The sequence below is a fragment of the Leopardus geoffroyi genome, chromosome D3, assembly GCF_018350155.1.
Source record: "Leopardus geoffroyi isolate Oge1 chromosome D3, O.geoffroyi_Oge1_pat1.0, whole genome shotgun sequence".
NCBI lineage: Eukaryota > Metazoa > Chordata > Mammalia > Carnivora > Felidae > Leopardus > Leopardus geoffroyi.
Window position 1 is genome coordinate 45,661,725 of NC_059339.1, and position 27,298 is coordinate 45,689,022.

The 27,298-nt window shown below is 49.8% G+C and overlaps 1 protein-coding gene across 3 annotated transcripts in view; it reads left to right on the forward strand.

Moving 5' to 3' along the window:
* CABLES1 (Cdk5 and Abl enzyme substrate 1) overlaps positions 1–25,145 on the forward strand; it is a 114,056-nt gene extending 88,911 nt beyond the window's left edge. For all 3 annotated transcript variants that reach the window (XM_045459490.1, XM_045459489.1, XM_045459491.1), the window contains 6 exons: positions 1,740–1,836; positions 3,140–3,296; positions 4,446–4,549; positions 19,069–19,175; positions 20,378–20,585; positions 23,797–25,145. In XM_045459490.1, coding sequence (XP_045315446.1) covers positions 1,740–1,836; positions 3,140–3,296; positions 4,446–4,549; positions 19,069–19,175; positions 20,378–20,585; positions 23,797–23,937 — 814 coding nt within the window. In that variant the 3' untranslated portion in view covers positions 23,938–25,145. The remainder of the gene's footprint in view (positions 1–1,739; positions 1,837–3,139; positions 3,297–4,445; positions 4,550–19,068; positions 19,176–20,377; positions 20,586–23,796) is intronic.
* The last annotated feature ends 2,153 nt before the right edge of the window (positions 25,146–27,298 follow it).

The following is a 27,298-nucleotide window of genomic DNA, read 5'->3' on the forward strand; positions in this document are numbered from 1 at the left end:
AAGGTTGGTTATTTGCCTTTTTTTTTTTTTTTTTTTGTAAGACTTTATCAATTTCCAAAGGGGCTCCAGAGAGTTTTGAACATGGCAATACCATGGCATCCCAAGGAGAGTACCTTTTATTCCTATATATATATAAATTTTTCCCCCCAATGTTTATTTCTGAGAGAGAGAGAGAGAGAGAGACAGAACACGAGCAGGGGAGGGTCAGAGAGAATCCAAAGCAGGCTCCAGGCTCTGAGCTGTCAGCACAGAGACCGATGTGGGGCTCGAATGCACGAACCGTGAGATCACGACCTGAGCCGAAGTCAGACACCCAACTGACTGAGCCACCCAGGTACCCCGCAATATTTAAAAAATGCAATATTTGATGCAAATTTGGGCTATTTCTTTTACAGCTGTTAATCACGCTTTCATTAGAAGGTAGGGTTTTAGAGCTAGTGATTGCTCAGCTAAATCAGAAAATGCCTGTTTTCCTTCACAGAAGGGGATGTCTCTTGTCTCTCTTCCCCTCACTCACCCAGCTCCCTCTCTTTTTCTTTGATTTCTTGATCTTTGGCCTGGAGAGTCTTGCCTTTAACATTTTTCTCTTGCTTAGTTTGTGGAAGACAGCCCCTGAATATGGTGCTTCTCTCCAGGCCACACAGCAAGAACACTAGCAGCCTGAGGTGGCTGTGTATAACAAGCACCATAGACACGGAAACTGGAAGTCCTTCCCAAATGTGGCTGTGTTTTAGAATCCCGTGGGAAGTGTTTAAAACTGATACCCAGGTTGCACCCCATTCCAACTGAAACAGAATGTCTGTGGACGGGAGCCAGGCAGTGGTAGTTGGTCAGAGAACTCCAGGTGATTCTAATCTGCAGCCAAGTCTGAGGACTACTGTAAGGAGGGGGACTGACCTTGACAATGTGAGCAGTTAACGCCTGAGCATAACCACAGCCAGCTTGTCTCGCATCTTTTAGGCAATGTGATGTACTGGAAACAACACTGGATGCAAAACCAGTCTCTACAACATACTATCTTGTGTCTTGGCAAGCTACTTAACCTACTGTGGGCTTCGTCTTTCTCATCTGTAAAATAAGATCGTAGCAATACCTTATAATATCATTTTAAAGAATGAAAGATGTGTCTTGGTAAATTGTGAAGTGCTGTATAAATGCTTGTTGTTAATACTGGAGATTATTCTTTTACAGAAAAATACTCACTTCCTAGGTCCCTTGGTGAGATAGCTAGGGTGACTATGGTGGCATTAATTCCTTCATTAATGCAGTAATAATGAGAACTGTTTAGACACGAATTTATTAACTCTCATCTAAAAAAGGGGGTGGCAAGGAGAGGAGGTCTCCCCCAGCTTTAAAATGAATCCGGCAGCGGGAGCCCAAGAGAACCATTGTCCCACCATACCCAGAGATTGCTGTCTAGCTTCCGGTAAGATGACTCTCAGCAAAGGGGCCTTGTGCAGCAGAGAGGGACATCAGTGGTCCATCGGCTTCTGAAACTGACTTTCATCTTCAGGCTTTCTGTTTGATTGGATTTCATTTATGTCAAAGTGGATGAACCAAGATAGAACTGCCTTCAGTATTGCTAATGGGCCTCAGAGGCAGGACAAAGGGACATGCTGTTGGCCAGGGCCTGCTTGGTCATTTTTGTCAGTGTGACTGTGGTGTCGTGTATAGTAAACATCATCATGGCTCTTTTGGGTACACACCAAAGCATTTTTTCTTGGGCTTGTCCTCCCCAGGGATTTGAAGTTGGATGGAGGGAAACAGTCAACAGGTGCCGTGAGCTTGAAAGAGATCATTGGCCTTGAAGGCGTGGAGCTGGGAGCTGACGGGAAGGTAAGGCTTTCTGGCTTCCACCCAGCAGGTTTGTGCCGACACCCCCAGGGTTGGGAAGCAGAGGCAGCGTGACAGACTGGGACCCTTGCTCGTGGTGGAGGAGCCGAGTCTGGGGCCCCTTCCTGGTGGGTGATGCCAGCCCATCCCTGTTCCCCTAGCGTGCATGTGGAACCCTTCCTCCCCCCACCCCCGAGCCAGTGATGAAATAGCACATGTATTTCTCCTCCAGCACAGTTTATTATGGAATCCATGATACTGACCACTGTCTCAGACAAGCACACCTGTGCCTCTTCTGGAATGGAGTGACGGGTGGTTTGAACATGCATTAACTGATGCTGTCAGCCAGCAGCATTCTTGCTACTAGAAAGTTGGCCGGGGGGGGGGGGGGGCGGCGGGGGGGGGGGGGGCTTCCTGTGGTCCTGAGAAGCTGAGTCTGTCAACCATAGTGAGCACCTAGCAGGAAGGCTGTCACATTCCTCCCTGTCCACGACCCAGTGAGTGAGCTGCTGGGTGGAAGCCTGAGGAGTGAAGGTTGAAAGATGAAGTTGACCTTTTGGTGCTCGATCCAGGTGGTCTTTGTAAGCGCTTCAAAAGCCTGTTTGTGGAGACAGTGCAAGTATTTGGGGAAGTTATCTCAGGGTAACTGAAGCTGCTGGGGCAGCACACGACCTCTCACAGCCCCTCTCCCGGAACAACCGGTCCCCACTGTGCCCAGACGACATCAGCCCCGAGCCACAAGTAGGCATGCATGAGGTGCACTTTTCCAAGCAGGTGAAACAAAAAAACACTTGTTCCATCTCCATTCCTGAAGTTTGAGTGCTCACCTGGGAATGAGAGAGGTGAGCTAGAGACAAGCATCAGAGATCGCATCTGCCAAAAGAACATATAGGAGGCCACAGCCCTTTTATCAGAGACTCTTGGAGCCTGACGTGTTTTGGAATTCCGTACTTGGTGGGTTATTAAAACTCGTGTGCTGTTCAGAAAAAAACAGCCATGTGTGGCATGTGCCTCCTGTATTACACAACATTCCAACAGCTTCTGGGATGGTTACCAAACACTAATATTTCTGTTATAGGTCATGAGCATTCACCCAAAGTACAATAAATTTAAACTTTTACCTAGCCTTAAGTCAGTTGAGTTTTGGTTTTGGTACCAATAAATGCCAAAAACAAATTTCAGGTCTCCTTGGGCAGAGCTAAGAATATGGATGTGAACTTGGTGTGATAACTTAGCTTGGTCAGGATGCAAACCTAACATTGTCTGGGAATAATCCATTTTGTCCATTTTTATCTTCACCTTTTAGACTGTTTCTTACACCCAGTTTCTGTTACCCACAAATGCCTTCGGAGCCCGGAGAAATACCATAGACTCCACCTCCTCCTTCTCCCAGTTCCGTAACCTGAGCCACCGCAGCCTCTCCATAGGACGTGCAAGCAGCACCCAGGGGAGCCTCGACACAGGTAACCTTGGGCCGGGCTGGCCCTGGGCAGCGCGTGGTGGAAGGTGCCTCGGTGCGCAGTGTGCGTGGGCCTCTCTGTGTGCAGACTGGAGGAAGCATGCCTCTGGAGCGTGAGCTCATCCCACGGGTGACATGACTTTTGGGCAAGCCCGATTTCAGGCCATGCGTGTGGCCATGCAGCCAGGCCATAGGGGGACCCCACCATTGAGATATTTCAGCCACTGACTTTCGAGCTCCCACAAGGAGAAATGCCATATGCTGTATCGTGCAGATATGGCTGGACCCACCCCGCTCCCTTCAGCCTCTCTCTACCACTCAGAGATAATCTACCAACTTATCTCAACCTGGTTCTTGCCTATATTTTCACAGTGTTCAGATTTGGCTTTTTCAATTAATGGGCCAGAAACACAGGATCAGGTGTGAGAACTTTGTGAGTCTCGTGGTGGGTGAACTAACATGGCCTGTGAAGGAAGGCTTGCTTGCTTCCAGCTTGGCCTCCACACCTCCGTAAGAAGTGAACAAGGGAGAAAACTGTATGAGGCAGTATTATTTCCACTCTTGGGGAAACTCCAGGTGAGCCAGAAGTTCCTCAGGCCTGCCCAGGTGCTGAGCTTGGCCATACTGTCCTGGTGTATCCACCGACTCTGGCCGACTGTGGACTACGGCTGTTTGCACGGGCGCCTGCTCTTGTCTGTGTTTGTACAGACATGGTGGCCTGCCTGGAGGCGCTCACACCACAAATGTGCTGCTCACATGGCACCACTGGAGTTACCACTTCGATCTGCAGGTTTAGCAAATGCATTTTTTTAGTGCCACATTTTGTGATCTCATTGCTTGCTGTATCTTTCACGCCCATTGAGATTTTGTGCTCTCCCAGGTCAGGGAGATTCATACATAATTTTCTAAGGTGGAAAAACTGTCACAATGGCATGTTAAGTATTTGGTGAACCCTTTTGCAGGGGATACAGTTCATTGGCACGTAGAGACGTCTCCTGCGGGTCAGAGTGTGCGATGTGACTCTGGGCTAAATGGCCTGAGGCCAGCCTTGCATCGGTGTAACTTTGTACTGGGCGTTTGCACTCCCCCTGTACCCCGCCTCTGCTTCTGAGAGTCTGGGGCCCCTATTGATCATTTTGTGTGTGATCCTTAGGTAGTGACCTGGGAGACTTCACGGACTATGACCCAAATCTCCTGGATGACCCCCAGTGGCCTTGTGGCAAGCACAAGCGAGTTCTGATCTTTCCTTCATACATGGTGAGTAGCGGGGAAGAAACAGTCCGTTTTGCTCACCCCCTCTGCCTCTGAGGAGTAGCTTGGAGGTGATATTCTCACCCTAACAGATGGCTGCTCTCTGGGGTAGGTGGGCTTGTTCAAACGCTGGTTGGCCAGGGAAGCTTCTTGAGGTCTCCCCAGTGTGAGCTGCTTACAGAAGGACCAGCACGGGCTGGTCACCTGGTCTGTGTACACCACTTTGGCCCCCAGCTCGGTGCTGGGGACCTCACCTCTGAGGGGACACAACTGAGCTTATACATTCGTAGGCCCCGCTAGGGGAGGACCGGGCCCATCAAGCTCAGCTTTGTCTGGAGATCCATGGTGACTGGAGGCCTCCATGTGCACTCCAAGCAAACGTTTGGCACTGGGCTCCCGATGACAGAATTATCTCCTGGGAGAGTGAAGGTAGGACGATGTGGGCGTTAAATGCAAAATCTTCCCTTGCCATTTTTACTTCATGGACTCTTCCTGTTTTTCCCTTTGTGTAATTTCGGTTTCTGCTTTTGGCTGACCACCATTTCCCACCACTTGGGCTGCCGTTTCTCCAGACACCAGTGGGGCCTGATGGGGTCGTGTGTCCTTTCTTGGGGCGGACTTGCCCCAGCTCAGCGGCCGGCAGATCCTGGGCAGCTGTGGGAGGAGGAGAGAGCTGGGCTTGTGGGAAACCTGCCACGCCAGGCCTGCCACACACATCGGGTGGGAGAGCACTGACCCGGAATGCCCCTGCTGCCTCCCTGATGGGCCCAGATGGGGCGGGCACAGTTCACAACACCCGGCTCTGGTTCCCTTGTTCCTCCACCACCCTTGTCGCTCTCCACGGCCTTAACTTTGGGAGCGAGCAGAGGGTCCTTCTTCTGTTTTGGGCTCATGTGTCTGTAAAAGCAAGGGCCGGGAGCCCATTTACTGAACGAGCCCCTGCACATGCTCTCTGAGCTGAGAGTTCTCAGCAGTGGCATTCCACACTCCAGCCTCTCCTTCTCCCCTGAACATTTGGCAAGTGGCTGACATCAGAGGAACAGCAGGCAGAACTCGGGACCTTGCCAGTGGCTTTCCAGCATATATCCTATTCTAATACGCTGTGCTGAGTCTGAATGAATTAATTACCAGAGGTACTTAGTTTTAAATTGCCCGTTTCTTACTCTCCCATCCTCTTTCCCCACCTCCTAAACACAGAAAGCAAGACCAGAGCCATGTGTAATTTTTATTCCACTCTATGACCTGTTAAGATTATATACTACTTGGGGCACCTGGATGGTTCAGTTGGTTGAGCATCTGACTCTTGATTTCGGCTCAGATCACGATCTCACGGTTCATGGGATAGAGCCCCATGTTGGCTCTGTGCTTAGAGCGCAGAGCCTCCTTGGGATTCTCTCTTCTCTATTTCTGCTCCTCCCCCATGCTCACACTCTTTCTTTCTAAAAATAAACTTAAAAAAAAAAAAAAAAAGATGATTTACTTCTTTCACAAAGCCAGAGTTTATTCATGTAAGCTAGCCCACAAGTGTGTAATAAATTATCAGAATCACCGCCCTAATGTTAAGGAGGGAGCAACTGAAACGTCATGGCTTGTGTAAGACTAAGATTCTTTATGTTCACTGCTTTTTATTCACTAAGTGACGGGGCTGGAAACTGTGGTTCGGGGAGTTTGAGTGAGGCTGTCATAGTTGCCAGACAGGAAGTGGGGGCCGAGGCTAGAACTCCTGGCTTGGTCCTCTTCTCACTTGGCCCGTGACCCCCATGTCCCTCAGCAGTCAGTGGCAGAACTGCTGACCTTGGGGTAGGGCATGAAAATTGTTCTTTGGGCCAACAGGTTACCAGATTTCTAGGTAACCAAGAGAATAAGAGGGGGGCACTATTTTTGATTGACCTTGGGGTTTGGTAGGAAGCTCTTCTCTAGATCATGTTCTGTCTGGTGATAACATTGACCTTTCCTTCTACAGGCCTGGTGTCAGGCTGGTACTACATCTTCTTTTCTTTAAATGATTTCACTGTGAGCTTTAAGGTTCTGGGCCACAGTCTACATTTGCGTGCCTGTGCACACAGATGATTTTTCGTCCTTAGACGGTGTGCCAGATGATTCGCCAAGTCAGCATATACGTCCTATCCTCCTTGTTTTATGTTCCCAACTGGCTCATTTTTCATTTCACCATGTTGAATCTACAGCCTGTGCTTCCTGTAACAGTACACGTTTTAGAGAACGAAATTGCTTGTGAGCCGCATTTCCTAGTCAGCTCCATAAGATGTACGTCTCCTACTCTGGCCACAGATATTGGTACTTTGATAAAATGTGGGGCATTTGCTTTCCAGCATAGTCCTCTATCACTGATGTGCATGTCATGCGTTACAAAGAGCCTCAGACTGGCTCCCAGGAAACTTCCTGTTTAGAAGCAGGCATGGAATAGAGCTGTTTCACATGCAGCGAACTTGCACGAGTAAGTGCGAGGGTTTTGTTTTTGATTCGTGTTGGTTTGCTTGAACTCATAGAATTTGTCCATTCAGCCAGTACTGACTGAGGCCCTACTATGTGTCAGGCCAGGTGCTCCCTTACATAGTGTTTTCGTCAACCTTCTAGTGGGTGGGGAAGTCAGACAGTGAACAAGTAGACGAGTCACTGCAGTCAGGAGGAGGGTGAAGAAAAGTGGTTAGGAGATGGTGGGGGCAGGGTTGGGGGGTGGAGGTTGGAGGCCAGCCTGCAGGAAGGCTCCCCTGAGGACATAGCATTGAAGGGGAGTATGAGAGGTAAGAAGGAGCAGCCTTGCCAGGCCTTGGTGGGAGGGGCCCATGCACAAGACTGTCATGTGAAGGGGTGGAAGAGAGCGAGTGTATAAAATCAAGATTTTTAACAGTAAAAGTCACTGTCCTTCCCTCTACACACATGCACATACATGTACACTCCCACACACGCACAGGTGGAGAAGGCAGGCCCATAGAATGATGATCCTGACAGACGTTCCATACCTACTCGACCCCGGGCACAGGGAACTGTGCTTGTAATAGGCTCTGGCTACCAGGATAGACAGAGGTATAAGGTTACTTGACCCAGGCTGTTGAAAACCTTCTTTGAGGGTCTGAGGCACATCTTGGCCTGTAGGTGGGTGTGAGGCCCTCTGTGTAGACAAACCCAGCCTTGGAGCTTTCCTCTTGGGATGTGAACCCTCATCATTGGCAGGGCACCCCCAGCGGGTGGACGTCAGACCTGTACAAAGTCTGTGCACCCCGGCTCCTCTCTCCCCTCTCTGGGGCTTCCTGTAGTGGCCTTTGCTGGAAGATGCCCATCTCCCTTAATACTCCCAAGGCCTGTGGGGCCCTGCTGCCTATGCTTATCTCCCTGAGGTCCCCAGGGCAGCTCAGGTGAGGCCAGCCCAGCAGAGGCCTCAGGAGAGCCAGGGACTGTTGTCCAGTGTTTTGGAGTGTTCTGTTTCTGTGGAAGTTCAGGGTCTGAGATGTTCGTGGGGCCTCTGCAGAATCAGGCAGCCTTGAAAGTGATGAATGAGCTAAACCTTTCACCCCATCACATCCAGTGGTAGCCATTAACTTTTTTTCTCTTTTCATATGGAGGTGTAATTTACATGTGATCAAATGTACATATTTTAAATGTACAGTTCCATGATTTTTGTAACCTCTACTTTAATGGGGATAGAACATTTCTTTCCCCTTAGTTCCCTCCTGTCCATCCTGTTCTCCCTCCCACCTGTTCCTGGCAAGGCAGCTGCTTTTTTTTTTTTTTTTTTTTTTAACGTTTATTTACTTTTGAGAGACACAGAGAGGCAGAGCATGAGCAGAGGAGGGGGAGAGAGAGAGAGAGAGATACAGAAACCAAAGCAGGCTCTAGGCTCTGAGCTGTTGGTTAGCACAGAGCCTGACACGGGGCTCAAACTCACAAACTGCGAGACCATGACCTGAGCTGAAGTCGGAAGCTCAACTGACTGAGCCACCCAAGTGCCCCTAGGCAACTGCTCTTTTGACTTCGGTCACCATAAACTAGTTTGCCTACTCTGGCACTTTAAATAAGTGGAATCATATACTATGTGCTTTTTTTTTTGGCCCATCTTCTTTCATACGATTTAATAGGTGAGATTCACTCATGTTGCAGGTGTCAGTAGTTTGGTTTTTTTTAATTGCTGAGTAGGATTCTATTGTATGGGTATACCATAGTTTCCAGTTTGGAGGCACTATGAATATTGCAGCTATGAGCATTCTTCTACAGGTCTTTGGTGGACATATATTTTCATTTCTCTTGGACAGATAAATACCTAAGAGTAGGCTTTCTGAGTCATTATGTAGGTGATGTTAACGAGCCGGGATGTAGTTGGACATATATTTTCATTCCTTTGTGTTCTAAGTGTGATATAAAAAGGCCGCTTGTGTTGCCACAGTTGGGACATGTCTTAAAGTGGAAGCGTTCCAGAGGCAAACAATTCCCTGAGGCCTAGAAAGAAGCCTGTTACATATAAAGTTTAAGTGGCACCTCTTTAAAACTGGCCTCACACATAGGCTTAGGTTGGTTTTTAACCTTGATGTATGCAAGTCACTTCCACTATTAGCCACCGTGAAAGGGCAAAGGGAAAATTTTGAAGTAAAGAAAAAAGGATTCCTGGGGCAAGTCTGGAAACCAAGTCTCAGCTACAAGTAGGGCCTGTGGTTTTGGCCCTAAAGTTTCTAGATGGTGACCACAGAATAGGAAAGTATGTTGAGCCTCCTGGCTGCATGTGGGTTCTCACAGGGCCTTAGCTTAATGATGGTGTTTCTCAGTGTGGTGAGGGCAGCCGTGAGGCCTCGAGTCAGAAGCGGGGGCTTCCTGCCTTATGCGCTGCCTGGCCTGTCATTAAAGTTTCACCAGAGAGTGGTTGTTTATCATTAGAACCTGGCAGCTGAAGTCAGTAGTGGTTTTGTTTTTTCTTCCCTTTATGGGTGTGGAGAGCAATTAAGAGGAGAAAGTAGGCAAAAGAGCTGACTGAGCTAGTGCCAACAGAGTTAAGGTTATTTGAATGGATTTCTGGATCCTTTTCCTTTCTCAGGAAGAAGTCCCTCTCGACCTGTTCTGACAGCAGAAAAAAAAAACCGACTAATAACCTTTACGATATCTATATCAATCTTGAGAGGACACCTCTTGGTTTGATCTTCTTGATAAAGTGCCTATGCTAGTATTTACTTAATATTACAGTCTAAATACTCCTAGAAAAACCCCTCCTTCCTACCCCCAGACCTCCCCAGTGTTGTAGGAATGTGTCCTAGAACTTTTTCCGCACAGTAGGAAATGCTGAGCAGTGGATAATAAAGACTCAACCAAAGGAAGACGAATTCAGCGTTCTGTGTGGCAGGCAGTTGGCCCAGCTTTCCCTCACTGTATGTCTTTTTCACCGCAAGCTGTCTTGATTTTCTACTTACCTGTCTGCAGTGTGGGTTTATAGAGAAGATGAAGTAGCTTGAGCCCCAGGGGCTCCTCCCTGTAAGGCCCTCAGGTTTCAAGGTGCTTTAAAAGCTCCTTCAATTCAGGAGACCCTCATTAGGAAAAGTAATGTGTCATTACAATAACCAAAGTGCTAGTCCTTTCTGGAGACTTGGAAGGGCTTTAGAGCTTCCCCAGCTCCAGGGAAAATCTGTTAGGCACCTGCACAGAAGCTGAGCAGTGGGATCTTTGTCCCACAGCTTTTGATGCAAGTGTTAAAATACAGTTATTTTTTTTTTATTTTGAGAGAGCCCACACATGAGGTGGGAAGAGGGGCAGAATGGGGGGTTGGAGAGAATCTTAAGCAGGCTCCACCCGACTGAGTCACCCAGGTGCCCCAAAATAAAATGCCTTTTTAAATGCCCTATTGCATTATGTGGTGCATTTTGTGTTTTGGTTTTAGGGTTTTTTGGGGAGGAAGGGGTTGTGTGTGACAGCTTTATTGGATGTAATTCACATATCCTACGATTCACTTTTTTTTAAGTGTTCAGGGGTGTCTGGCTCAGTCTGTGGAACATGCTACTCTTGACCTTGAGATTGTAAATTCAAGCCCCATGTTGGGCGTAGAGCCTACTAAAATATAAAAATTAAATAAAGTGTACAGTTAAGTGGTTTTCAGAATATTCACAAAGTTGTTTAGCCATCCCCATAATCAGTTTCAGGACATTTTCATCATCCTCAAAAGAAGCCCCTGTACCCTTAACCCTCCACCCCCTGAGCCCTGGGCAACCACTAATCTACTTTCTGTCTCTGGACACTTGTCTATTCTGGACGTTTCATAAAAATGGAATCATATACCATGTGGCCTTTTATGTCTGGCTTTTACTTGGATAATGTTTTCAGCATGTATCCATGCTGTAGCATGCATCAGTATTGTGGTTTTCTTTTAATCTTTTTTTTTCTTATAAAAATAATGCAAAATGAAATACTAGCTTTACATTTTACCAAGATGTTGTAGCATCTGCTTCCTTTCTATGTGTTTATTTCAGGTTTAGTGCCCATTTTGTGATCTTTTTTTTCCTAAGGTTTATTTATTTTGAGAGAGTGAGTATGAGCAGGGAAGGGGGAGAGAGAATCCTAATCTCCAGCATGGAGCCTGCTGGGAATTCTCTCTCCCTATGTTTTTGCCCCGCAGACGCTCTCGCTCACTCTCAAAATAAATAAAACATTTTAAAAAATAGTGAAAGTGCATCCAAATACATTATGTATGTGTGTGAACTTAAAGCCACACCTACCCAGTGTCCTCTCAGGTGAGTGGACTCTAGAAGTTTCTATAGTACCATATAAGTATTTGACAGATACCTGAAGCTCTATACCTACCTTGCCCTTCCTGGTAAATCCATGTAGGAGTGTAACCCTGAAGCAAAAGCAGTTTTTCCTGTGGTTTCTCTCCTTGATTTGCAAACGGTTTCATTTTGGTGAGGGAAATTGAAGAGCTGCTCCCCTAAGGGGAAGGGAGGGAGAGTAAATCCGGGATTATGTATTTGGAATCCGATGGGTAGAAATAGCAACAAATGCTGCCCGGGGCTGCGAAGGCCCTCTGCTCATTCCCATAGTTTTCCTTGTGATTTACTGTCCTCTTAGGGAAAAGGAAAAATGCGTAGAAGAGCTGAAATGCACAGCTGTTCGTGGTGAGATTGATCTAGGTGAGGGCCACCACTCTGCTCAATTACCTTAGCGAGCACAGAACATCTGCTTCCCAGTGCCCTGCTGAGCTCGGAGCGCCGATGGACGGGGGGACAAGTGCAGTCAGGCAGGATAGCCCCGGCCGTGCAGTGGCTGTTGGTGTTGGAAGGAGCTTGCAGAGATCACTGCCCGATACCCATCCTTCCTTTGGAATGTTCTGCCCCCAGGGGATCCTGTGACCCAGAGGGGAACCTTAGCAGAGTCTACAGCAAGCCCACATCTGTTCAGAGCTGCTTGTAAGAATGCTTGGAGAGATGTGCACGGCAGGAGGATAGAGAAGGAAGGAGAAAGTTCTCAGGTTCAAAATGGAAGCACCTTTTATATTGTTTCTGTTGAAACCAGACCAGCTCTGAGCCCTTCTTGGTTCTCCAGCATTGTCATTGGGGTACATGTACCCCCCACACACACCTGCCTGCCTTGCCTGCCTCCACTGTCTCCCGTTGCATCCAACCCCACTGTGAGGCCCCCACTGCACAGCGCTGTGACTGGTGCTATGGGCCAGGTACGGGTCAAGGTCATTTCCCTCTCTCCTAACATAAGTCAATTTCTGTTTTTTTTAAAAAGCAAAAGGTGTCTCAGTATGTCCACAATAGATACGGTAGACTTTTCCAGCTAGATGACTAAGTTCTGGTCTTACCATCTTTTCTTGTCATCTCAGAAGGGAGCCGTGGTGTCAGCCCCCCACTGAGCCTTCCTGACTGTGCCTCCTATCTCAAGCAGGCCAGGCCCCTTCCGAACTGCGTCTCTGGACATTCTGCGTCTGGGATAGTCTCCTCCCAGCTGACCTTCCTCTCTTCCCTTTTATGCGGCTGTGCACACACAGCTTCCTTGCAGCCAGGCAGCTGCACGAAAGTGCACTTAAGCTACCTCTTATCCCAAGAGTGGAATGGCCCTCTCTGCAAAATTGCAAGCACCACAGGGCTGGAGCTGTCTGCCTGCCATGCGGCCTGTCCCAGCTGTCAGCCTCTGCAGTGGGCCACAAGGAGCCCTAAGTCTGGCAAATCCTATGGCCTAGAATTAGGTGGCATGGAAGACAGTGGTCACTTGGTCTGTCCCAGACCAGGAAGGAACCACAGCCTGGTTATTAGCACTTTGATTTGTAGTGATGTGTGCTGGCAAAACCTGGGCATTTGGAGTCTTTACACAGTTAGACTCGTAGGAGAGCTGGTACGTAGCACTGGCCTCACTTTTAATTCATTGTCTCTCAAGCCAGAAGGAATGAGTAACTGGGGTCCCGTTGTAACCCCGTGCCCATATCTCAGCCTCCAGTACTGCCACCTTCACTCACCTCTGTCACTGGGAGGAGGAGAGGTGCCTTCCAGGTGGTCAGGAGGTCCAGCCTATCAAAATCTCTTATGGCTCCCAAAGACAGATAGGACCACGCAGTGGAACTGTGGCTGCTGTATTCCAGAGAGTGGTTCTCAGTGGGAACTGGAGCTGAAGACAGCAAGGACTGTCATCTCCTCTGGAAACTGCCTGACATAGCGGCCCTGGGCTCAGGGTGATTTGCCCAATACACAGAGTCTGGTCCATGCGGGGCCAGTATGGGGCAGTGGGCTCAAGGGTGCAGCATGTAAGGGTCTGGAAGCAGATGGTTGCTTTGGGGGCTTCCCACTCAGCTGCCCTGATTATGTACCCCAAGCAGTTGAATTTGAGCCCTACAGATGGCCAGTTGCCCTGCAGCTGTTGACATAAAGCAGATGATGGAGAAGCCAGAAGAAGAAACTGAAGCAGAGAACACTTAGCAGTTTCACGGAATCCTGGGGTTCTGGCTCCAGAGTTTGTGATCTTCTCCCACAGAGCCACAGCTCAGAAAAACAGACAAAAGTAAGACCGAAGAGAGAGCCATGGAAAGTACTCCCTCAGACTGAGGCCAAGGCCAACAAACACCTGCTGCCTGGGTCAGAGCTAAGGCCAGTGGGGGCAGCTACGTCCAGCCTGGGAAGAACAGAGAGGCTGTGTAGCAGCACCATTATGAGCAAGCGCCACTGTGCTGGCTTGAATGGTGTCCCCAAAAAACAGGTTGAGGTCCTAACCCCTAGTGCCTCAAGATGTGACCTCATTTAGAAATAGAGTGTTTGCAGATATAAACTAGTTAAGATGAAGTTGTACTGGAGTAAGGTGGGCCCTAATCCAACACGACTTGGTGTCTTTATAAACAGAGATAGAGGACAGCCATGTGAACACCGACACATGGGGAGGACCCCATGTAATGATCGGCAGAGACTACAGTGACGCATGTACAAGCCAGGGGATGCCTGGGACTACCAGAAGCTAGGAAGGAGCAAGGAAGGATTCTAGCCATAGTCTTAGAAGGAACAGAACTCATCTGACACCTTAATGTCAGACTTCTAGCTTCCAGAACTGAGACCATAAATTTCTGTTATTTAAGCCTCACAGTTGATGGTGCTTGGTTACAGCAGCCACAGGAAACTAATGCAACCACTTTTGCATTCTCAGTCCGCCTAGGTGCTCAGATACGTCCACGATTTACCACCACCATCCTACCGGTCTTGAGTCTTGGAGGCATTTCAGCGCCCCTGAAGCCAGCCTGCCTCACCGCCATCCATGTAAGCAAGTGAACTGAAATGGCGGTGTCATTGGGCACCTGCTTCACGTGTGGCAGCAGGAAGCCTCCAGGAGTCCGTACGCCCATCCCCTTCCCCAGATGCCCTTGGACTTGTCAGAGCAGCCACCCTGGAAATGCTGGGCCCAGCTCTCTCATGTCTATCCCGTACCTTCCCTCTCCACACTATTCTGGAGGCTGCCAACCACTTGGAGGTCAGGAAATGACACAGGTGGAGGTTTGCAGAGATCCCCCACCCCAAAATGCACCATATCTACTTTAGAAAAGACCCAAAGAGTAGCCCAGTGACGGCCAAATAATAAGCGGAGGACCAGGCTGCCAGTAGGCTTTCCACTCCGTGCTAGGGGAACAGTGGCAAGGGCACAGCCATATGGCTGGAAACTCCACCAGGGTGACGGAGTGCCGCTTCTACAGCTCTAGGAGATGAACTCGAGGGCTTGGCCATCCCTGTGGCTGCCGTGTGCTGCCCTCACTAGGGGACAGGCACTGGTCGGGGGATTCACAGCATCAGCTCACTGGCCCTCCCCCTGCCCCTCCCCCCCCCCCCCCCATCTCCAGGGCCAGCCTTGAAATAAATGCACATGTCTATTTCTCCTGCCCTCAGGAAAAGTAGGTCCCTGCTCAGGAAAAGTAGGACAGGGCTGCTTGTGAAAACAAGAGTGTCCCCTGAAAGGACTGGGCCCAGGGCTGCAGGCTGAGTGGGGTTCTTGGTCTTCATGGGGTCCTTCTAAAGTTAGGACTGGTCAGGAAGTGGTGTGTGAGGGCCCGGGGCAAGACTCAGTGCCCCAGGGAACTGAGGACATTGGGGCCTTTAGAGGGCTCAGCAGCTCTGCCCTTACCCCATGTAGTGTGTGCATCAGTTATGGTTCAACTACGAAGAAGAGCATCCTTGTGAGCTAGTTTACAAAGAAAAGGATTTATCACAGGACACTAAACAGCTTCTAGAATCACTGTGGAGGCTGACAAGACAGCCTAAGCTGGGATTTCAGGAATGATCCTGAGCCCACTCTGCAGAGCCAGGCCAGCAGGGGAGCTGTGCCTTGCCTCATCTTTGATCAGCACCCCCACACACACCCCGCAGTTGCTGGTTTCAGGCATGGTGGTGTTTCCACCTCTAGGAAGCTGCCACTGCCCCTGGCTTCAGATCTGTGCTGCCCTGCTGTGGTCTACACCGGTAGAGTGGGAAACCAGGACTCCCGCCATGACTTTTCTTGGCAGCAGAATCAACAGAAGCATGGCCTCAGCTTCAGTGCTGCCTCCTCGTGCCGGAGCACCGGACAGGAAGCACCAGAATTGTATTTGGAATCCTAGCTGTAAAGGAGTAGAAAGTACGGCAAAAGGCGTGTCCCAGGAGAGGGCTGGCTATCTAGGCCACAGCGTATGTGAAGATGAATCACTGGGACAGAGGCCTGGATGCTAGCCAGGGGAGGAGACTGTGATGCGTAGGAAAGTCACCTGGGTGACATCGTGATGCGGATCCAGGGCCCCACCCTCCCACCCTGACTCTGTGCGCCTGGAGCAGAACCCTTGTTTTGTGCCATCTCCCATTTCCGTGTTCTCAATAAAATTCTCCAGGGTCCTTTAGGTACGTTCTGTTCTCTTTTTTTTTTTTTTCAACGTTTATTTATTTTTGGGACAGAGAGAGATAGAGCATGAACGGGGGAGGGGCAGAGAGAGAGGGAGACACAGAATCGGAAACAGGCTCCAGGCTCTGAGCCATCGGCCCAGAGCCCGACGCGGGGCTCGAACTCACGGACCGCGAGATCGTGACCTGGCTGAAGTCGGACGCTTACCCGACTGCGCCACCCAGGCGCCCCCGTTCTGTTCTCTTTGATCTTCAGTGTAAACAAACCTATGAAGCAGCCACAGGAGGTATTCTTCCCTCATTTCAGAGAAGGGGAAGGTGAGGCCCAAGGAGGTCAAACGTCTTTCTCAGAGTTGCCCAGCTTGCTGGAGGCAGAGCCACTGACCAGCACCCAGACGTTTCCACCTGCTGGCAGTCTCAGGCTGTCCACTGCTCTCATTTTGGCCCGATAGAGAAGGGAAACAGGAAGTCAGTGCATGTGGCAAGCTGGGAGACCCGGCTCCCGGTGCCGGCCCTGCCCCTTCACCCCTTCACCCCTCTGAGCCTCTGCTTCCACATCTGTGAGATGAGGTGGCTGGAACGCACCTACAAGCTGCTTTTCTGCCGGTGAGAGAGCAAGCAGTGCTGTGTGATCCATATAGAAGACCGAGGAAAGCAGGGCCGCTGTGGTTGCCACAGAGAAGGATCCAGACCACCCCTTCCCAGTCTAAGATATCCTTGCTTGGGGCTCACAGGGCTTCAGTCCCCAACAAGGGCCCATGAGTCTTTGCTTGAGCCTGCTTATGTCCCAGCAAACCTTGAGCTTTCATCCGCCGAGGAAGAGTAGGAGAGGCTGTCGCAGAGTTCAGGATGCTTGGGGAGGGGTAGAAGAGAGGGGTGGGGGGCTGGGTATTTAGGAAACAGAAGGATTGGCTGATTGGCCCGTGGGTCCAGCTTGAGATAAGAATGTCAGACGTAGTTCCCCATTCTGCCTGTTTCCTAAGTGAGAACTCTTACATCCTGTTCGGCCCAGAGGAGATGTTTGTTCGGGATGACAAAGCCATCTTGGAGGGCTGCCACAGGGGAAGCGTTCTCTGCCAGACCTTGGCAGTAAGTGGCCTCCACGAAGTCCCGTGCACTCTGCCTCGCTGCTCAGCAGAACGTCGCTGCACGCAAGTGCGTGTGCATGTGTATGTTTGCACACTGCTGCCGCATCACCACTCCCCTGCCCCTTGCTGGCACGTCGCAGGTGCACACGGTGGCTACCAGGACGGGCATGTCCCGGGCCAGCTGAGGGAGAGCCGCCTTGATAGGGCCAGAAAGACATGGCTCCAAGGAAGGACTCCGGGCATTGCCCCAAGTCTACTTCCACCCAGAATTTGAGAAAGTTCCGAACAAGTTCGGTGCAACTGTTTGAGTTACTGTTGCTCTCGTTTGCTTTTAGTCCCCAAAGCTGCTGTTCAGAAGGTGCCAATCAGATCTGTGTGAATTTGGACATGCTTGCTCTTTGTTTCCTCTTGGTTATTGACTGACACCAGAGGCATTTCATGTGCCCGTGCTAAAATCCTGTCCATCCAGGGGTGCTTGGCTGGCCCCTCTCAGTCATAGAGCGTGCAGCTCTTGATCTTGGGAGTTGAGGGTTTGAGCCCCACGCTGAGTGTAGAGATTGCTTAAAAATTAAAATCCTGAAGAAAATAAAAATGAACATCCTGCCCAACCAAGCATCTCCTGAATAGAGGTGTTTACAGATAGTTGCCAACCTTTGTTAGAACCATTGAGGAAACCTTTGACGCGTCTTCTGGAAAAGGCCAGGCTGTTGCCCGTGAAGAGGCTGGCAGCAGCCATCCATGGGAATGGGCGTTCTTGTCAGAATCTGTTTCTTCTTTTTCTGGCTTTGCCTGGCGAAGGCTTTTGCCTCTGGCTATGGCCAGCCAGAAGAGGCATCGTGCGTTGTTGCTGCCCTTTGAAAGCACGCTCCTGAGAGGGGATGAGGCTACGCTGGTGAGACCGAGCCAGAGACTGTGTCTGATTCAGAGTTAACAGTGTAGAGCACAGATGAGCAGGGAAGACCAGGCTACTCAGAAGAGGCTTGGAGGAACCTGTCTTAAGGACGGATAGGATGAGGAAGGGGGAGGGGAGGGGCACCTGGCTGGCTCAGTCGGTAGAGCATGCCACTCTTGATCTAGGGGTTGTAAGTTCAATCCCCACATTGGGCATGGAGCCTGCTAAAAGGGTGGGGAGGGGGGAGAAGAGGAAACCCAAGGTTTAAAGGACTATTAACTATAGCTGACATCAAGTACGCGCAATGGAATGTGATTCGGCCTTAAAAAGGAAGGGGATTGTGACCCCTGCACTGCAGTTGAACCTGGAGGACACGATAGTGAGTGAAACAAGCCAGGCACAAAAGGACAAATGCTGTGTGATCGCACTTGAATGAGGGGCCTGGGGAAGTCCAGTCCAAAGCAGAATGGTGGTTGCCAGTAGGAGCTGGGGTGGGGGGTGGGGGGGGTAGGGCATTGTTTAATGGGTGCACAGTTTTGGTTTTGCAAGAAGATGAAATTTCTAGAGACGGATGGCGGTGATGACTGCAAAACAATGTGAGCGTCCTTCATGCCACTGAACTGCATGCTTTTAAATGCTTAAGATGGTACATTTTACGTGATGTATATTTTGCCACAGTTAAAAAAATAGCTAACATTTATCGAGTGCTTGTTGTATGCCATGCACCGCACAGAGCACTTTACTTCTCCTGTAGTCATATGAAGTAGGCACTGTTAACTGTTTTCATTTTACAAATGTGAAACCTGACGTTTGGGGTTGTGGAAGTGTCCCACAGCCAGACGATTAGTTAAGTGTGGATTGAACCCACGTGTGTGGGTCCACACTCGATGCTGTAAACACTGTGCTGTATGACTAACAGGCTGAACTACAGGAACTGAAGGGGGGGCTCCACTCCTTCCAGACACTGACTCCTGATTGGCTCGAGGCCGGTGTTTTCAGATGTCACCAGGTCCTGTTGTCACAGGGATTCCATCTACCTCCAGAGACCACGTCCCATTCAGGCTCTCGGGTTCAACAGGGCCCATGCTGTGGCTCTCCTCTTGGCTTCCCTGTTGCTTAGTGGTGTCAAAGTTGTGAGGTGGCTGTAACATATATGTAACTGCCACCCAGAACCCTTATTTTAATGAGTGACCCGGGTTGTCTGATGTGTTACAGACCACCGTCATTGACTACGTGAAGCCCTCAGATCTCAAGAAGGACATGAATGAGACCTTCAAGGAGAAATTTCCTCACATTAAATTAACACTCAGCAAAATAAGGAGGTATGTGAGGATCGACATCCACTTGAACTTTCCTTTCCATTCCGACTCTCACTTGGCATGCGTTAAGCTCACGCTTTGTATGATGGTTCTTCCTGTAGTTCTGGGGAAATAAAACACAGGCATGTTCAGCAAAAAGAAGCTCATCCGATGCTGGCTGACCCCTGCCTCCATGAGTGAGAGCCAAGGGAAGCAGGACCGATGGCAGAGCTCTTGACATGAGCTCTTGACATGCATCTGAGGGTGGTTTCCTTAAGTGAAAGAATAATCAATCAGTTCAGTAAGAGGTAGGTTACAGAAAACTCAGAATAGGAAACCTACCACTCCCTGTTTTCTCCAATGTAGACAAAACAGAAAAGAGTAGGCATCACAGCATTTGAGGTAATGCTTCACCCACAGTCGTCCACCCAAGAGTTGACAGCCAAGCCCTACCTTTAAGCTTTAAGCAGTTAGTAAAACAGCCAAAGTAAAATCAGGCCTGTATTTCCCCTATAGCTGATTGGATTGACTTTGTGGTGACCCACATCTGCCAGGCTGGAGAGGAGCTGACTGATGTTGTATCTGCGTGCCAGGACAGATTTTCAGTGCGCGTAGCGATGAGGGCTAGACTATACGCCAACACAGTGTTGGAGTATGTGCCAATATTTACATGCCGTGTCTCCCAATACTGATTTGATTCTGGCATGTTCCAAGCCAGAGACGTAAGAAAAAAAAGTTTTCACACTTTGTCCGTTAGCTGGGCAGTGTTCCCAAGCACACTGGCTGTTGTGCTGTTAGCCTAAACTCCTCTTCTGTCATGGTTCTTGAACGTGACTGATACTCAGCAGAGTTGATACCAAGCACCTAATTTATTTCTGAAAGTGCCTCTCTGGAATGATCATAGTTCCCCATCATAGTTTTCCTCTTTCCCTTTGGGTAGCTCTACTCCTAGTTCCCAGAGACTCTCAGACACCACCTGGGTTCAGTGGGGTCCTCTGTGTCCCTTACTGACATCGTCTATACAATTCCACCAGCAGAGAAGAGCCCCAGCAGCCTAAGTCTGTTGCCCACATGTAATGGAATTTTCTTACTCCTAGGGATTTAGTCCGATTCCACGTCACCATTCTGGGAATGAGAAAAAGGAAATGCTTTCAGGATGGATTAATGTTTTTCTTTGGGGTCCTCTGAAACTCCCAAGTTCTAATAATCTTCCTTTCTTCCTCTAGTCTAAAGCGAGAGATGCGGAAGCTTGCCCAGGAGGACTGCGGCTTTGAGGAGCCCACGGTGGCCATGGCCTTTGTCTATTTTGAGAAGCTCGCCCTCAAGGGAAAGCTAAACAAACAGAACCGGAAGCTTTGTGCTGGAGCATGTGTACTATTAGCAGCCAAAATCGGAAGTGACCTCAAAAAACACGAAGTCAAGCATTTAATTGACGTAAGTGACCTGAGTCCTGTTGGCTGAGGGAGCACCTGGGAAGAGCCTGGTCGATGATCCCGCCCAGAATTCCGATTGTTAGTAGCCACTGCGAGACCAGGGCCGTGAGGTCATCCTGCAGCAGATGTCTGGCCCCACATCTAAGGCTGTCCTAGAACAGAGGGATGATCCACTTTGACAAGATCCCCCCCCCCCCATATTGGGTCTGGCCATAAAAATCAATTTTTGGACACCATGAGGGGTGAAATTATTCTCAAAGCCACAGAAGCCACTGTAATGGAAAGGGAACTTATGAGCAATGTGACCCACAGCGTGTCCATCAGACCTTGGCTTCCTGTGGCCTTAGTTGCCTCGTCTTTGGGGAAGGGTGTGGGTTTGATTCAGTAGTATCTTCTTTTAAAGGAGAGCCCCATCAAAGCAAAGCAACCTTGATCTTAGATGGATATGTGAATGCCCGTTTTAAAATACAGTGTATTCATAGAAAATTTGAGATATAGTAAAGCCAACAGATCAGGAGACAGTTGCCATTGAAAAGTTAGCTTACACAGTTCCCAAAAGAAGTCTCTTAGCTCTATCTGCCATAACAAAATACCATGGACAGGGCAGCTTAAATATTGGTTTTTCCCAGTTCTGGAGACTGGGAAGTTCAAACCCAAGGTGCCAGCTGCTTCATCTCCTGGTGAGAGTCGTCTCCTTGGCTTGTGGATGGCTTCCTCCTCGCAGTGTCCTCCCCTTGCACAGAAAGAGCAAGCAGGCTCCCTGGTCTCTTCTTACAGGGGCACCAATCACATTGTGAGGACTCCACGTATCAGCTCCTCAACCTGACCGTGTCCTAAAGCCTCCCAGTTAATATCATGCTAGAGGATAGGGTGTCAACATGAATTTGGAGGGGTAGGCAGCATGCCTTGGGAGGGCCATGTGGGGAAGTACCAGGGTTGGTTAGGAGGCGGAGGGAGAAGGGGATACTGTGGGCAGGAGTCTTCGCTCTGGCTTCCACAGGAAGGAACAGGCAAGGCAGCCTAAGCAGGCTTAGGACTGGATAGCTAGACTAATTTCAGTAGACTTTAGGGCATGGGGGCCGCCCTACTTACCTCCTGGCCCTGCATCATTAGGGCGGGTGGATAGAGGCCCAGAGAAGGTTGGGGTGCAGGCCTTGGGATCGGTTGTTTTGGGTATGAAAGGTGTGCCCCCAGGCAGGTTGTCCACCCTCTCTAGGAATTGGCTGACCCTGAAAGTGGCCGTGCCTCCAGGAATCAGCAAGGCCCCAGATGTCAAATCTCAGAATACAGAAAACACAAGACATGCCTAACACGATGCCCTTTATGTCTAGTTGTGCAGCTGTCTCCGTGGCAAAGGAGAGCAGAAAGGAAGCTAATGTAGGTATTCCCCACATAAGAAAGAGCATTCTTTCTGCTTTAATTTACCATTTTAATTATTCGTAAGTTTACAGTTGAGTGGTATTAAGTACACTCATATTGTTGTGGCCATCACCACCGTCCAGCTCCAGAACCTTTCCATCTTGCAAAACTGAAACTCTTTTCCCGTTAAGCAATAACTCTCCACTCCCTCTGCCTCCCAGGCCCTGGCAGCCAGCATTCTGCTTTCTGCCTCTCTGAGCTAGTCTGTTCTAGGGACCTCAAGGAAGTGGAATCACACACTGTTTGTCTTTTGTGACTGGCTTTATCTCCTTGCATTAGGTCTTCAAGATTCATCCATTTTGTAACGTGTGTTAGAACTTCCTTCCTTTTTAAGACTAATATTCCACTGTATGTGTATTGCCCATTTTGTTTATCCGTTCATCCATCGGTGGAAGAAAGAATGTTCTTTAGGTCAGTGCTTTGCTGCTTCTAAGAAATGGTGCATAATCCTCTAGCTTGTATAGTATATACTTTTAGGAACATGGAGGGGAACTTTGGTTACTAAATCTGAGAATCAACAGGTTTACATAGATACTAACTGAACTAATAATCTTGACAAGTGTGAGGTTGTGTACATTTAGTTGTAGCCGAGTAATAGACCAGACAGTGTGTCCATGCAGGATATACAGGCAGTGGTTTTGACATTTGCAGTAGCAGTTAATTTGACACAGGGTCCCAGCCCTGTTATAATCAGTGGCCACCAATGGCTCTGCGGGGGAGTTTTGTTCTGTTTTTTAAGCCCAAACCGGCTAAGCCAGAGCAGAATGTGTCCTGGCAAAAACAAGGCCTTCCCTGCCCACCCTCCCCTGGTCGTTCTCCTTCATCTCTACTCCAGCAGTGCCCACAGCTGGGTGGATTGAGCTCCGCCCCACACCAGATTGTCTGGCATCCTTTGCCCTTAGAAGATGACATAGTTTGTTTCTACCCCTACTGCCAATGGGACGAAGATGACCAATTCTCAGCGTTGGGTCGTGTGGAAAGGCATGGAGCGTGGTGCTTTCTGCTGCCAAACCGTGTGTGTTTGACCTTCGCATTCCCCCCCCCCACTTCCCCCCCCCCCCCCCCAGCCACGGAGATGGCTGAGGTGCTTCATGGTGTGTATTCTGGTGCCAGCGGGGAGCCCCTGGGTGCAAGCTAAACATAGCCACGTGCTCTGGCCGTTCACATTGCACACACTCAGGCTGTGTGACACCCTGGAAGGGAGCTGATCTCAACAGGTCTTGGGTCTTCGTGTGTGAAAGGACCAAACTACATAGAGCCCGCCCCCCAATCCTGAACTTCCCAGGTGGTCATTGCTGTTGTAGATGATGTGTGATCTTTTTAGTCTTCCCTCTAAGCCTGAATAAGCTACTTGTAACAGGTGGAGTTGAAATATCAATTGAGTTGGTATCTCAGCGTTGCCATTTACTGTCCCATTTCACCTTAGGCTCAACTGTTTACCCTCTTGACCCTGTTCTCTCTCCTCTGTAAAGTGGGCATAAATGTCACATTGAACTTATTATTGAGAGAGTAAATGAAGTTGTGGGATGTGCTTGATCTTGTACTAAGATTATTGAGAGAGTAAATGAAGTCGTGGGACCATGGGTCCTCGGGGACGTTCGATTCTTTCACCAGGACTGAGAGCGGGAAGTGCAGCTGAAGCCTGCCTCCCTTTCTTCCCCCCCAGTCTTGCCTGTAATGGGTTTCTCTGTAAACACTCATTGGCTGGTGGGTAGGGAGCTTACATGTGGAGAAAGGCAAGGACTTTGATTGCAAAGCTGATATGCTCTTGGTTTCCTTTCATTCCGTTGCAGAAACTGGAAGAGAAGTTCCGGCTGAATAGACGAGAACTGATTGCCTTTGAATTCCCAGTGTTAGTGGCCTTGGAGTTTGCTCTTCATCTGCCGGAGCACGAGGTCATGCCCCATTACAGACGCCTGGTGCAGAGCTCCTAGCACAGGCCCTAAGGAGGGCCAGGGACCACTTCCTCTGAGCTTGCAGAACAGTACTACTGGAAATGCAAAAATAGAACTCGACATACCAGCCTTTTTTCCTCTCCACATGTTTTCGTGTAGGGCAGTACCGGGAACTTTTCAGGGAGTCTTGGTCTGGCTAGCTGGGATGACCCACGAGCAGTTTATTACTCAGCAGGGGAAGGGGAGAACCGTGCGTAAGATGGCACAGGGCCTTTCCCCTGGCGACACTCTGCAGCTGTCCCCTCCCTGCTGTTCTTCCCGGATGCACACACCTCGCCAGTGCGGTGCAAGGCCTTCTCTCCAGACCTGGTCCAACTCAGTGCAAAGTTCTAGAGCAGAGCGGGGAGGAGAATTTGCAGCAGCTGGGGGAACGCTTTGAAAACATTACCCTGTGTCAAAAGAGTGTGCCAATCTATTTTCGTATCAGCTCTTGGAAATGCACTTTCCCCTGGAGCGTGTGAGTGTGAGAATGTGTGTATCTGACAGATACCACGTCAGCCCTCGGCCCCCAAAGCCGGTCCCACCCGCCAGAGAGCAGACCTCCACCTGGGGTCATGAGCCAGGCTGACCTTCAGCAGTTAGTTCTAGATCAGCTCTGGATCGTAATCACTCTCCGCTCCACACCAGATTGTCTGGCATCCCCTGCCCTTAGGTGACGTAGTTTCTGTTACTGCTCCTACCACCAACGGGACAAAGATGACAAGTTCGCGGTGTCGGGTCGTGTGGAAAGGCATGGAGCGTGGTGCTCTATACCTTTCTGCTGCCACACCTTGTGTATGCGTTTGACCTTCGCACTTTTCCCACCGTGGAGACGGCTGGGGTTGTGCTCCGTGGTGTGTGTTCCTGTACTCTATGTTAGAGTGCGTAATAAGCACGTTTATTGTGCTATATATATATAAATGTTTTATAAGATTCCAGAATAGGGGTAAGACGCATGATGGGTGTTTCGAGGCTTCTGACCTCTGGGATAAACTGCTCTTGAGCTGCGGTTCGGTCACCTGAGGAGGCAGCGACGTATCTGCCACATAAGGCTGGCTGTGCCGAATGGGGACTGTAGCTTATACGGACTGGCTGGGATGACTTCACCACACCATCCCCTCGCAGCCACGAGAGGTGCCTGCTGGAGTTCACCTGACAAGAAAGCCTGTGGCCATGTAAAAAGAATTAAAATATTTTGTTTCTATATACATGTGTGTATGTGTAGATGCAGATATGTCACCAGTCACCTCATGCCCTGCCCCTGTCCCCATCTGCACACAGAGTGGGAGCTTCTCCGGTCACCCCAGAGAACGGGTGACAGGGAAGCTGAGCGTTCACAGCTTTGGTTAGCAGAGCCAAAAAAAAGTTGCCACACAGGACAGGAATTCAAGGAACAGCTGGGGAGAGAACAGATTGAATACTCCCCTGCTCCAGAGTCCTAGAGTTAACTGAACTTAGTACTCAATACTTTGCCAACGCATTTCCTTGGCTGGATTCAGTTGTAAGACAGGTGGGGGCTAGATGAACGTGATCTCTAAGTCAACGTGTAAGGGGCGCCCGCTGTTCGTGAAGCAAATTGGGAACGAAGCATAGTGTTCGGAGCGTCTCTGTCACCTGAGGTAAACATGCTCTTGACCTTCCCCTCCTGATGTCTGTCACTTGCTCTCTGATAAGCCACCCCAGACTCTCCACCTGCTCGGCTCCCTGGTGAGTGCCTGGCAGATGGAAAGCCCTTCTGAGGAGCAAGGCCACTAGCATCTAAATTGCCCATGGAGCTTCCCACTGTCCATCTGCCTTGAATCTCCTGCCAGGCTCAGAGGGACATCTGATAGGGTAACACATGCCACCGAGGTCCTTCCTGTGTCTTAAATCAGGCTAGTATTTTTGAATGGGGGGCCATTTAGTTTTTAGCAAAGTTAGCAAGCTGAACTTGGTCCATTTTTTTAAAGACAGTTTTAAACTATTTTGGCCTGTGGACTTGAGTGGGGAGTTTTAATTTAGTTGGGAGGGGTGCTAAGAAGGAAAGATTTTTGTCAAAAGGCTTCTTCTTGCTTGTCCTTAACCTGAGCTTTTTGAAGGTAAAGGAGGATGAGACCGAGGTAAGGGACGGTCATTGCCAGAGCAGCCCCCATAATCTGGTACATCCCAGGGCTTTGACTAGGAGTCCGGGAGCCTGAGTCTGTGTGGAGAGGAGGCCACTCCACAGACTGTTCTAGAAGACCGTGAGTGTCTGCCCTTTCACCCTCCACCGCAAGGGGCGGGTTTAGCCCTTGCCAGCCCAGCTTCCTCAGACTTGCTTCGATGCCTCTCCAGCTCTCCCCCTGCACAAATGTCTGTGGGGAAGCCACGCCCGGCCACATGCCCCACAGGCTAGCACTAGCTGCTCTGCCTCACGTGGTTCCCCCAGACTGGCCTGTTAGGTAAGAGATGGAACCCAACCGAGCCGACAGGCTAGGGCAGCCACTGGGGAGGAGGGGCCCCCACCTCCCAGAGCAGCTGCCCCAGGGGGGCCTGAGCCAGCCCAGTGATGGCAGAGGTCACTCCTTTCCCTCCATTTCCCCCAGTCAAACCTAGATGGACACAGGAAACACGCCAAATGCAAAGCTGGTCGTTTTGTGGGTTTTTCCTTGTTTTTAACTTAAACCTCCCCCCTACTCCAGTTTCTATGGTCTTCAGCCAGCAGGCCCTTTCCGGGGTGGTCCCTTACTGCACATAAACCACTCCATACCACAGCCCCTACCTACCCTCCTGATGTGGGAGCAGGTGACATTGGATATCCCTTCCCATCTCCTTGTTACTCTGTCCTGTCCCCTTCCTGCCCCAACAGGAAACAATAAAACTTAACAGCCCCTGCTGCTGACTTGTTTCAGACGTCCCTGGTTCAGGGTGGCAGGCCTCTCCCTCTGGCCACCTCCACAACTCAGAGCCTAAAGCTGCTGTGCCCCCCACCCTCACCTTGCAATCTGCTGGAGAACATTTGAGCTAGGTAGTTTTGTTACCTGTTAGTCATGTCCAGTGATGGGGTGGAGGGGTGAGTCCTTCAAAGAATGGGGTGTATGAGGTGAGCATCCTAGGGGTAGTCTTGAGTTTCTCTTCTGAAGGCTGTCAGGGCTGTTAAGGACCACGCCAGCCACGTCACGACAGGGCCAGGTAGGAGAGCGCTGGCAGCCGGGGAAGAGAGGAAACATCAAGGCTATAAATCCGGAGTCACGTGTCGTTAACACCAAGGATCAGTGAAAGAAATGATCTTCTTACTGCCAAAGGACCTCCCTGCGGAATGCTAGAGTGCTAGCTCAGAGCCCCCACCCCATAAAGGGACAGACTCCAGAAAGTCTGCAACACAAGGCTGAAGCATGCAAAC